At 41.9% G+C, this 12,713-nt stretch overlaps 1 protein-coding gene across 14 annotated transcripts in view; it reads right to left on the bottom strand.

The window, feature by feature from the left end:
• The window catches only part of ZNF532 (zinc finger protein 532), a 72,614-nt gene that overhangs the window by 30,062 nt on the left and 29,839 nt on the right, over positions 1-12,713 (bottom strand). For all 14 annotated transcript variants that reach the window (XM_034442447.2, XM_087885614.1, XM_034442452.2 and 11 more), the window contains one exon: positions 8,060-10,429. In XM_034442447.2, coding sequence (XP_034298338.2) covers positions 8,060-10,402 — 2,343 coding nt within the window. In that variant the 5' untranslated portion in view covers positions 10,403-10,429. The remainder of the gene's footprint in view (positions 1-8,059; positions 10,430-12,713) is intronic.

The raw sequence follows: 12,713 nt of genomic DNA, 5'->3' as shown, positions 1-12,713 counted from the left end.
AGTAGTTTTAAAAAGTTTCATTACACAACTCACTGGCAAAGTCCTGGCAGCCACAAAACTGTCTGTTGTAACACCAAACCTGGTGTCACTGTCCCTGCTTAGGCAATGGGGCGGGAGCTAATGTTAGCATGGAGTTTGCCAGCTTTCTTCTCAGGGAAGGTCTTAGGAGATACTAGGTGCCTTCTGGACTGAGCAGAGACATATTCATCAAAACGTTGATCCAACCCATGTGGCTAAATGCAGGGGTGGGCTGCTGGGGGTTCGGGAAAACCTCTAGCTAAGATTGTGTGCAGTTTGGAGAACCCCCAAATCCTACTCCTGGCTGAAACCCTCCCACCCCACCTCTCCTAGGAGTCCCCATGCGGCCTGTTTTGGATGCAGGTAAATGCAGGTTGCATGTGGCAGCTGGGGGAGGGTGAAAAACGGGCCTACCGGAAGTTCAGGAAGGCCGGAAATGGGCCTCCAGAGCCTGGGGAGGTCGTTTTCACCCTCCCGGAGGCTCAAGGAAAGCCTTCAGAGCCCGGGGAGGGCAAAAACGCCCCCTTGCCATGGTGCAGGAGGATGACTAGGCCACGCCCACCCAGCAACTGGGCACAGAACCCCTTGCTAAAATTTTTGAAGCCCACCTCCGGCTAAATGCTACCAGAATCAGTAATAAGTAGCTCTGACTCGGGTAGTGGTTGACTGCATGAAATGTACTGTGCAAGAGAAGCCACTCTTCACACAGCAATCCAGAAGAGGATAGTTGATGTCATCCATCTCTCTCACACACAAACTCCTTGCACCCATCACTGCCTCTTAGCTCAGAAGAGGACAGCAAGACCAAGGAACAGCAGCAGAGCCAGGAACCTTGAAGGGCCAAAACCTTCAATCCATACTACCCGATCACTCTGGAACAGCACCGTAGGATCGCAGGAACAGTGGAAATGGTTACAAATATATGCTACACAGGGAAGGAGGCCATCTTTGATTTGATATACTGAGTTCACTGCATGAAGACCTCCATTTTTGACATAATTTGGGAACAGGTCGTTTATCCATTAGGGCTGGTTCTTCCTAAAAAAAAAATTCTCAGATTGTTATGCCACTGGGAGCTCCTATCTCTCTTGTCTGATTGTTCCCTAGGGCAGGGGTCTCCAACCTTGGCACCTTTAAGACTTGTGGACTTCAATTCCCAGAGTTCCTCAGCCAGCTTTGCTTTGCTGAGGAACTCTGGGAGTTGAAGTCCACCAGTCTTAAAGGTGCCAAGGTTGGAGACCCCTGCCCTAGGCAATATCTCTTTCTCTCATTCCCGAAGGCGATATGCATGTTTACATTACTTTCACCTGTAGACACATCCTCCTCTCCCAAATCCCCAGGAGAAATAGGTTGTGGGTTGTGAGAACATAACATAGCTGTAGCACTTCTGTCTTCTCTGGCAACTCCCCACAAGCACACCAGGTGTCCTGTAAAGCATCTGCCCGAATTGAGATGACAGCTGTCCCTCCTGTGGGAATCTGCTGATCTCCACCTCTTCGTGTTTTGTATCCTGATCTGGGTTACTTTCTTTAGTTACTGGAAAGGGACCGATACATTCTGAGTCTAATTTCTTGGAAGGTCTCACAGAATTTAAACATTTTGAAGAAAGGCATATTAAATCTCCTTCTGTACTTCTAGTCTTCTTATGTCTATGTGCAACTGCTGCCTTTTTTATACGTATCTTTGCCAGTTTGACCTGTTCTTTAGAGAGGCTTTGGACTTCTTGCTTCTCACAGAAGAAATCTGTGGGGTGACGGGCAGCACTTTCTTGTCTGGATGTTGATAAAACAAATAGGTAGAATTCATGTGTTGCCTGGAACGAAGACGCACCAATAGAGTGTGCAGCATTGTTGTAAGCAATTCAGTTGTCTTGCTGGTAAGAAACGTAGCATTTTAAATATTGCTCCTATATTTGGAGCTGGTTCATCTTTTTAGTTTCTCTGTTGAAAGCCAGAAGATGGGCAGATGAAAAAATGAATTTTAATATTTAACAATTGCAAGAGGGTCTTCCAAAATTTGGAAGTAAATTGACTACTGGTTAGTTATGACATGATTGACTAATCCTCTATATCTAAAGACATTAAAAAAAATTGAGTTATTTTTTGGGCCATTGGGAGACCTTTGCAAGGAATGAAATGGGCCAATTTGGTAAATAAATCCACTATTATGAGTATGGTAATATAATTCCACATCATCTACTGATACAAAAAGAAATCAAAAGTACTAAAAAAAATCTTCAATGACATCGGGAGCAACGATTGTTTATTGCAACACTTATCTCTGCTTATAAATTACTCCATAAAAAAATTCAATAAGCTATGCAGATTTAACAATCCTAACAATCCAAAAAAAAAAAAAAAGGATTATATCCCAGCCTTTTGCAATCTGATAATTTACAGAGGATGGATTTCGGCCTTCCGAGTTCCTAGTCAGGATGACCAAATGGGGATCTTGATTTAGGGAATAAACAGAATGAACTGAATATTCTAATTGTAACTAATGAGAATTTTGTGAAATATGGATTTCTCATTTAGCAGCATCCTAACTAGCCAGCATACCAGGTCCATGTGCATTAACAAAATTAATCATACAATCTATTCCACTAACTAAAACACAGCCATGCTAATGAGACTTATTTAATTATCAGGAGTTATAGTTATATCAGTCTCCTCTGAATTATCGGAAACATGTAATCCTTTGAGGGATTAAGTATTATATTGTTATATTCTCTAGTATGTTACTGTTCTGCCTCTTTTAAGGCAGAGAAACGCAAACAAGGATCTGATTATTTACTGAAGATATTTGTATCCCACGTTTAAAATTAATCTTCTTTTAATCTGAATTTGTCTTAGAAACTTATTTTTAATCATAAAGTATAATATTAAGAAAATGAAGAATGCAAGCTGGGTTGCCCATAAATGACCTTGCAGCTTTCATGTGTGATCAGCAGCATTTCAGAGCTGTCCAGAAACAGAAGTTTACAATTCTGGCACCACCACTAAAATGACTCTTGTCAATGTCAATAATGAAATTCAAGAGCTTCGTACAACCCAAAGTAGTCTTTAAGATAATTGTTAAAATCCTGAATAGCATGGGGCCAGTTATTATAAGCATTAATGCTCGGAAATGAAATAGTATTGTATCATAACTTCTAAATCTCTCCTTTAAAAGCTTTAAAATTCTAAATGAGTTTCCATAACTTCATTTGAGAGTGAGGGTTGTAAAAAGCCTTCTAGTGAAGAGTCCCATGTAGAATTGATCTAAACCAGCAGTCCCCAACTGGTGGTCCATGGACCACTGGTGGTCTGCGAGAAAATTTTGGTGGTCCACAGGAAAATTATTTGCATTTTTTAATACTGCACTAAATCAGGGGTCCTCAAACTATGGTCCCTGGGACAGATACGTGCAATGAACGTTTGTGTTGCTGCTTGGAGTCTCCCCCTTTGGGGTCTTTTTGTGTGGGTCGGAGGGGGGCAGAAATTCCAACTCGGGGTCTGCTTCAGCCTCCTGGTGTGGGGCTTTGGGCGAAGGCTGGAGGGAAGTGCCGCTGGTGGCAAAGAGCTGGAGGGCCTTCTTCCAGTGGGACTGCATCATGGCCTGGAACTGGCTAACCATCTCAGCTCACTGAGCCTCCAGGTGCTGGTACCTGGCCTTGCACTCCTGCAGGTCTTCCCTTTGCTTGGAAAGCCTATGCTCCTAGTCCTCAGTGAGGTGCTTCTGCTGAGCCTCCTTCTCGGTCAGATCCAATTTGAACTGAGCCAGCTATTTTGCCAACTCTTTCTCGTGGTGGCTGCTTAGCTCCAACAACTGCTTCCTACTGGGGGCCTAAGGAGCCTGGGTGGAGAGGTGAGGAGTGGCTGGCAGGAGAGGAGTGAGTAGAGGCCGGCGAGGCATCCCTCGATGTAAGTGACATCAAGTTGGCCACGCCCACCCAGTCACATGACCACCTAGCCACACCCACCCAGTCAGTCATTAGGCAGATCATATTAGTGGTCCGTGGTATTTAAAATTATGAATTTAGTGGTCCCTGAGGTCCGAAAGGTTGGGGACCCCTGATCTAAACGCCCTCTTTTCATACATTATGAGGCCCTTTTTTTCAATTTCTCTTCATAGTTGCACATCAATCAGCCCAACACAGTTGATGAATCATCTAAGCAGGCTATCAGCATGTCTGTTTGCTTTCTTTTAGCTTTCTGGAGGATCACATTTATTCAGGAATTCATCCCTTGCAGAAGATGGCTGGCTGATAAAGCAACTATATGTCTGTAGATCAGCGGTATGAAACCCAAGGCCCACGGGCCACATATGGCCCGTGGGTGTTTAAATCTGGCCCATGGGGCTGCCCTGGAAGCAGCAAAGGACCGGCCCACAGTGCCTCTGCCAGCGAAAAGGGAGCTAGAGAGGGCCGCACCTGTGGCCCTCCCAAGCTCCATTTTCACTGGCAGAGGATTGCAGGAAGCCGTCACAGCCGAAAATGGAGCTCAGGAGCCCGTTTTTGCTGGCAGAGCGCTCATGCCACCATAGGCGCCCCCGACATGAGTGACATTGAGCTGGCTATGCCCATCCTGGTCACACCCACCCCAGCCTCCCGAGATCAAACACAACCCTGATGTAGCCCTCAATGAAATCGAGTTTGACACCCCTGCTATAAATGAAGCTCCAGCTCAAGTTATACAAGTGTAAAAAGAGAAAAATACAGGTGGTCCTCACATAATGACCACTTGTTCAGGGACCATTTGAACGTACTATGGCACTGAATGAGTAGTTACTTACAAGTAGTCCTCATAACTATGTTGATCATGGCAATCCCCACCCCCAACCACATGATTGCGATGTCCTTTGATAGCTTCCTACAAGCAAAGTCAATGGGGAAGTCGGCAGGAGATTACCAATAGTGACGACATGACATCCTCACTTAATGACTCATGGGATTTGCTTACCAACAGCAATTGGAAGTGCTGGAATTTCTGTCACTAAGCAGCATGGTCACGAGAAGTTGGGCTTTATGACTGCATTGCATAGTGACAGAAATTCTGATCATAATTATTATTACTACTACTACTATTACCATCTACTAGAAGGAAAAATGTAAGCAAAATATTATAGGCAAGGCTTTGTTGGCCATGAGTATAATCACTAGTGATGTACCAGAATGCATTCCAGAAAATAATCCTCCTTACCCTAAATATTTAGCTTTTAATTAGTTTATAAATGCTTTTCCCCAATGCCAAGCTGCCCTATGATGTTTATATAAATTTTATTTATGTTATATATCAGGGGTCTCCAACCTTGGCAACTTTAAGATTTGTGGACTTCAACTCCCAGAGTTCCTCAGCCAGCCAGCTTTGCTGACAAGTTGGCTGGTTGAGGAACTCTGAGAGTTGAAGTCCACAAGTCTTAAAGTTGCCAAGGCTGGAGACCCCTGATACATATTAATTGGGAGCTGCTCAGAGTTGATTGATAGATGAGTCGCTATGCAGGTAGTCCTTAATTTACAACAGATCATTTAGTGATCGTTCGAAATTACAACAGCACTGAAAAGAGTGACTAATATTGTTTTTCACAATTATGACCATTGCAGCATCCACATGGCCATGTGATCAAAATTCAGACACTTGGCAACTGATTCATATTTATGACGATTGCCATGTCCTGGGGTCATAGGTGATCAGCATTTGAGATCTTCTGGTAAGCAAATTCAATAGGAAAACTAGATTCAGTAAACAAAACATGTTACTAACTTAACAACTGCAGCCATTCACTTAATAAGCATGGCAAGAAAGGTTGTAAAATGGGAGAAAAATTCACCTAACAAATGTCTTGCTTAGCAACAGAAATTTTGGGCTCAACTGAGGTCGTAAGTCAAGGACTACCTGTATAAATGTTTTAAATAAATAAATATGAAATCAAGGGATGCTAGTGAAAAATTGCAGGAACGTTTGTTTTAAATGGAATTGTTCTCATCCTTCCACACTTGTCACAAGCTGAATTAAAAACTAAGCAGAATGAGAACCTATGTTTATTCTTTTTCTTCACCAGGAAGAAACATAAATGCCTTTGAGGCATACAAGAGGCCTTGGATAGTTTCACCCCCCCCTCTGCATATACCATCCAACCGTTCAAAGTATTTTCTCTTTTCAAAACTTGTGCCACATTTTTTACTTGGACAGTCAACTGCCAGAGAAGGTTTAAAGAAATGAAGTACAAATAGATAGATAGGCTTATCTCTTCTTTTGTTGTCAGTAAGTGGAAAATGTCAATTATTTGGAAGAACATATATTAAGCGTTTGGGATGTTTCGTTTGTATTGTTGCCACCACTGTAAATCCTTAATGCAAAATCCATGTTGGTAGAGGATATAGTTATTCCATCTATCCCATTAAAACCCATTTAGTATAGAAGATGTTGAGCCAAGCACAAAATCTGCCATGTAAAAGGAAACAGTAACTATTAATTGCCAACTTCACCCCCCCCCCCCCCAAAAAAGTGACAAGCCTATATATCACAGCAGACATATTGTTACATGGACTTCATGCAAAAATATTGCTGAGAAAACTAAAGGCCAAAGTAAGGAAATTTTGTAGAAAAAGCTTAACTGGGATTTTTAAAAAAGGGCATGGTTACATCAGTTGATTGATGAATTAGGAAGTTCCCATAAATAAGGTTGCATTATGCAAATTGAGTATATAGCAAAATTTGCCAACATTAATTCAAGTACTTATAAAAACAGAAAATGTGTTAAGTAATTCTTGATTGTCAAAACCAAATGTCACATGTAAAAACCCTTTAAATCTCAGCAAAGGATGAACTGTCTTTTGCTGTCACTTTGCTTTTCGTTCCCTCATATTTATCCATGTTTAAAATGCCCAGCATGGCATATTCAGGAATGATGCCAACAAAACCTCTAACACAGCTATTTCTCAAATAGTGCCTTTCTATTGTGTGTTTTAGGATTTATAGGAATTGTTGCTTTCTGCACTTTTATTTTTATTTATATATTCCCTTTGTTATTTTTATAAATAACACAAGGTGGTGACATATCTAATACTCCTTCTTCCTCCTATTTCTCAGTAACCACAACCCAGTGAGGTAGGTTGGGCTGAGGGAGAGTGACTGGCTCAAAGCCACTGAACTGGTTTTCATGCCTAAGGTGGGACTAGAACTCACAGTCTCCTGGTGATTGGCCCAAAGTAACCATGCCGACTTTCATGCCTAAGGAGAGACAAAAATTCACTGCTTTCCATTTTCTAGCTTGATGCCTTAACCACTAGACCAAACCATATTTTTTATCTAATAATCTAAGATTATCATCCTGGAGAATGTTATATGTGAATTTACTAGTCATATAATGGGGCCTGACCTGTAATTTACATAATGCTTATTCCCACCACTGTCATCCTTTAAAAAAAAAAAAAAAACTTGCTTAGAGCAACAAGAACAATCTGCAGAAATGCAGAAAAGGGCATGGAGAGAACATTAGCATCTTTTTTCTAATTCACACCATTTCCAGATCCTAACAAAACTCACAGAGACAAGGAAAATGAGTCAGTTTATGTGCTTTGTTTATAACTTTCATTAGGAGATTCTGCACTAATCCTGCAGAAATGCTTTACTGCAGTGCTTCCCAACTTGGTCACTTTAAGATGTGTGGACTTCAACTCTCAGATTTCTAGGAGCTGAATATTCTCAATTCTTAAAGTGGCTACGGTTAAGAAACACTGTTTTATTGTTTTATAGTTGACTTTGCCTTTTGTTTCTGGGCTATTATAACTCAGTTCTGACTTTTCAGTATAGATCTAAAGCGGTAACTATATCCTTATATTCTAAACGAATAAAGGGCTAAGTAGGAATTCCAAGCCACTTTTGTTCTTTCAAAGCAGTAACTACTTTGCAAACAATTCCTCCCAATTTAAAATCATCCTTCCACTGCTTTGCTATAAAGATAGTTAACGCTTATAAGAAAGCTAGGAAAAAGCCCCCCCATCCAAAGGTTTTTTTTGCCCACGGCAAAAATACTGGAATGTAAACATAAGATACTGTACTTGTCCACTTGAGTCTGCAGCCTGCTGGAAGTGGGTGGCTAAAGATGTTTCATCTTGGAAAACTTCATTACATTCCAAACACTTCAGACTATGCCTGCACAACTTTGAAGAGTCTTCATCTAGAGGCATGGCTGGTGGAACAGGAGTACTTGAAGGAGCCGATATGACTGTCCCTGTTATGCTGGACTGTATCTTCGTTATGGTGTGGGTGCCCACTCCGGTGGGATTCTGAAGAATGGACGCCGTAACAGAACTATTGCTGGTGGGAGAAGCTATCATCTGATCGGCAGGAACTGGCTTCAAAATCAGATGAGAACACTGCATCACCACCCCTTTCTCTTTGTGACTCCGTGCATGAGAAAGAAGGCTGCATTTGTTATAGAAAACCAGGTTTTTTGTGCAATGGTTACAGGTGACTTCGATCCGCACGCTCCTCCTGTCGTAGTGTTGAGCCAGGCTTTTTTCAAGGGCAAAGGAGTCACCGCATTCCAAGCATTTGTAACCACGTGTGGGTAAAGCGATGCCCGCGTTTATAGGAGGGCTGAGATTTGGGATATAGACTGGGACGGGGTTAACACTGCTGAGCACCTTGTTGAAAGCTTCAACGACAGAGCTCTGTAGAGAGGACACCACCTGAACCCGAGACACTTTTTTCGAAGGCTGAGAAGCTGCTGCAGAGATTATTGCCTGCTTGATCTGTTGCTGAGGTTTCGTGAGCACTTGGCGGAGTTCGGAGGTGGTCTGAGCACTTTGAGGCAGTAGATTAAGGTTGGCAAGGTGGACCGTCTTTGGCACAAGTTTCGCACTGGCAAGGCTCGAGGCGGGCACCACAACTGTTTGCTGCTGTATAGCATTGGCGGCTTTGATGATGGCACTGCTGGCGCTTTGCACCGAAGCAGCGGATATGACGGTGGCTTTCACCGTGGTGTTGTTTGCGAGTTTCAGATTGATCACCTGTGATCCTGCTGTCTTGACAGCCGATACGGGGAGAAAAGCAGTGGCCACAGGCTTAATGGTGACTTGTTTGGGAGTGAGCTCTGCGGAAGCCACCGCGTTGGTGACCACTGTCGATTGGAGAGGTGCCCTGGGGGGAGAAGAAAGAACTGCGGCAGAAGTCGGGGAAGACAGCAACGATGTCACAGAAGCCACCATGGAAGCTGCTTGCTCTGGTTTCCTACCGCTGTCCAACAAATCCACTTCAGGCAAGACACGGGTGACCGTTCTCTTGATCTCCCCCGAGGACGTCTTGATGGTTTTGATGCGCACTTTGGGGATGGCTGGCGTCGAGCCTGCAGGCGATGGCGGGGAGCCTTTGCTGCTGTTTTCACTTGATATACTCCTGGGGCTGTCAGGTTGTTTGACAGGGGGCTTTTTTGCACAGTCAATGAGACTCTGAGACTCGGGGGATTTGTCCATGGCGCGGGGGCTTTCGCTGGTATCTTTCTGCAAGGGAGAGGATCCCCTTGAATTGGATTGTGGATCTTTGCCAGTGTCCGTGGCTGCTTTCTTAGCACTTAGAGCTGCAATTGCAGCAATACAGGAAGAGAGTTTTGCTGAGGATTTTGCTTTAGCCTGGGAAAGACTGGTAAGGGTTGCTTCTCCTTTTTCCGGATTTATTTTCCCATCGACCGCTCTGTTTTCAAGGAGTTTCTCCGAGTTTTCTTTAAGCAGCTTGTCGTCTATCTTCCTAGCTTTAAAGGGTTCATAGTGACCTAAAGGTGATGGGTTTGTTTCCGAGTCTCTTTTAGACACCTTGGGTTTCTCAGAATTACCTGGACCTGCAACTCCGTGTTTCATCAAGTTTTCTCCTCCGAGTACTTTTAACTTCTCATAGTCCTGCTGGGAGACAGATCTTGTTAATACGTTTGTTCTGAAGTTCCCACGCATGTCCTCTTTATCCGGAGGGTCGTCCACCTCGATTTTTTCATCATCGTCGAACTCTTCAGCACTTGAGATAGGACTAAATTGGTTAAAGGCAGACTCTTTCAGTGTATTTTCTGAGACTGAGCCCTCATCTTTGAGAGATTTGCCTTCCTCTTTATTATAACTTTCTAGAGCTGATACCGTCAAGAAACCGTTGTGTAACCCGTTGCCTGTGGAATGGTGGTTGTCTTTCTCCGCTCCTTCAGAGGAATCAATTGTCCGCACATTTTTCACAATGACACTTACACCGACGTCAGATGAGGATGGTGCGTGGGAATCATCCTCCGGGTGGACATTCTGCTTTATATGGCTGTCGTGATCCTCGTGGCCAGATTCAATAGCCGCTTTTGGGTCAACCATATCTGGTATATCAAAGGCTGCAAGCAGATCATCAAAGTCTGGAGTCTTCATATCTCCCATGGTCACGTTAGCTTTTTAGGAGTCAATCTGCAAAACAAAACAATTTTTTATGTCAGCACCTTTTCTCTCAAAAACAAATGAAACCCATTTTTAAAACTATCAGTGGAAATAAAGCTTATGTGTTTTTTTTAAACTGGCTATTCTTCCAGTCCTTTGTCTCTAATTTATGTTGAAAACTCACAAATATGGAAACTGCTACAATTTTAACTAATCATACCAGAAATATTTAATATAATATACAGATAAAACGTATCAGTACATCATCAAAATTATCAAAACTACCAATTTTAGCTCTATTTAATGAGTTCACCACATTGCATTGAATGAAAAAGATAATTAGCATAGAGTATCTGAAAAAAAAATACTTTTCAGCAATTCACTGAAAAATTCTTCTCCATATTCTTTACTAAGCTTAATATTTTAAAACAATATCACAAAAGTTCCATTACAACATTTAACTAAATCGCAGTACTCAACGTAGCTCAATTAGTTCAGCATCCTAACACAAAAAAGAACTTTGTGTCCCTCTCTAAGGATAGGAGACAAGAAAATACCTATTGGAGAATCATAATTAGAATGTCTGATTTGTACAGGAAAAAAAGTTTCAGGAGCAAAATTCTTAACAGAAACAGAAATTAAAATAATAATTCTAAATAAGTATATTCAGGGTCCAGTGAATACAAAAGAAAGATGTAAGTATGTTTCAGTAATGGGACAAGAATTTTTTTTAAAGATTTTCCTCTGTTAGATGAAGGGGGAAAGAAATTAATTTGTATGTACCTAATTCTCCTTACAGTACATACAAAAATGGAAATTATTATATTTAAATATGGATGCATTCAAATTATACCAACATGTCTACAATGAAAAAAAATTACAATTCTCCTTGCTGATGATTTAAAAATAAAACATAGCTAGCTAGCTAATCAAATAAGAAGTTTATATGGGCTAACTTAATACATGCACATGTAAAAAAGCACCATGCATCCAATTCTAATTTAATTTTAGGATTATATGGCCAATTTCAAAAGACAATCTTAGTAGTGGGCAGCAAAGTGTTAAGTAAAAAGGAAAAGATTTCCTTGTCCAGTCATGTCCGACTCTAGAGCGCAATGTTCATCTCTATTTTTTTTGGCCAAGAGAGCCAGACTTGTCCAAAGACAATTTCTGTGGTCATGTGGCCAGGATGGCTATACACCAAAGGCACACGGAATGCTGTCACCTTCCCACCAAAGTGGTACCTATTAATTAACTATTAATCTACTCACACTTGTATGCTTTTGAACTGCTAGGTATTACGTAAAGTAAAGGTAAAGGTTCCCCTCGTAGATATGTGCTAGTCGTTCCTGACTCTAGGGGGCGGTGCTCATCTTCGTTTCAAAGCCGAAAAGCCAGCGCTGTCCAAAGACGTCTCCGTGGTCATGTGGCTGGCATGATTAAACACCAAAGGAGCACGGAACGCTGTTACCTTCCCACCAAAGGTGATCCCTATTTTATTACTTGCATTTTTATGTGCTTTTGAACTGCTAGGTTGGCAGAAGCTGGGACAAGTAACGGGAGTTCACCCCATTATGCGGCACTAGGGATTCGAACCACTGAACTACCGACCTTTCAATCAACAAGCTCAGCATCTTAACCACTGAACCACCACATCCCTTAAGGTATTACCGTATTTTTCGGAGTATAAGATGCACCTTTTTACCCCCCAAAAGGGGGTGAAAATTTAGGTGCATCTTATACACCGAATGTAGCCCTGCCCACCCACTGGCCCCCACCCTTTGGCCTGTGCTTCGCAGCAGTTACCTTCTTGCAAGCAAACAGCAAGAAAAAATAGCCCCTTTCAGCTTCAGCATAGGTTAATTAGCACAAGTTGATTAGATCGTCCTCCCGACTCTCAGCTGATTTGCTCTCAGCTGTTTTGCGCAGGGCTCTCCTGCTTGCTGCAAAAAGTGCTGGAGCAGATTTTTTCCCCCCTAGCTATGCTGAAAAAATGAAACTGAAAGTAAAGCAGGTTCTTTGTTGCAACATGACAAAATGAGGCAGAGAGAGATTTCTTTTTCTTTTTTCTCACCAAAAAAGGTAGATGCAAACAATGGGAAATTTAGGGCAAAAGAAGAGAGTTCAAGATTTTAAAACACAAAAGAAAAAAAGCTCTATTTAACTAGGGAATTGTAATAATTGAGATACTATTAATTGTATATTGTGTTGAAAGCAGAAATGGTTAAGTTGTGGTTTGGAGGAATATATGGGGAAAATTATTTGGTTTATTATTATTGGTAAATATAATTAATTGATTTGTAAGAAATTGGAT

Source organism: Pantherophis guttatus, chromosome 2 (genome assembly GCF_059756535.1).
Source record: "Pantherophis guttatus breed Tessera chromosome 2, ASM5975653v1, whole genome shotgun sequence".
Lineage (NCBI taxonomy): Eukaryota > Metazoa > Chordata > Lepidosauria > Squamata > Colubridae > Pantherophis > Pantherophis guttatus.
Note: the sequence above shows the minus strand (reverse complement) of the source record. Positions and strands in the feature narration are given on the sequence as shown.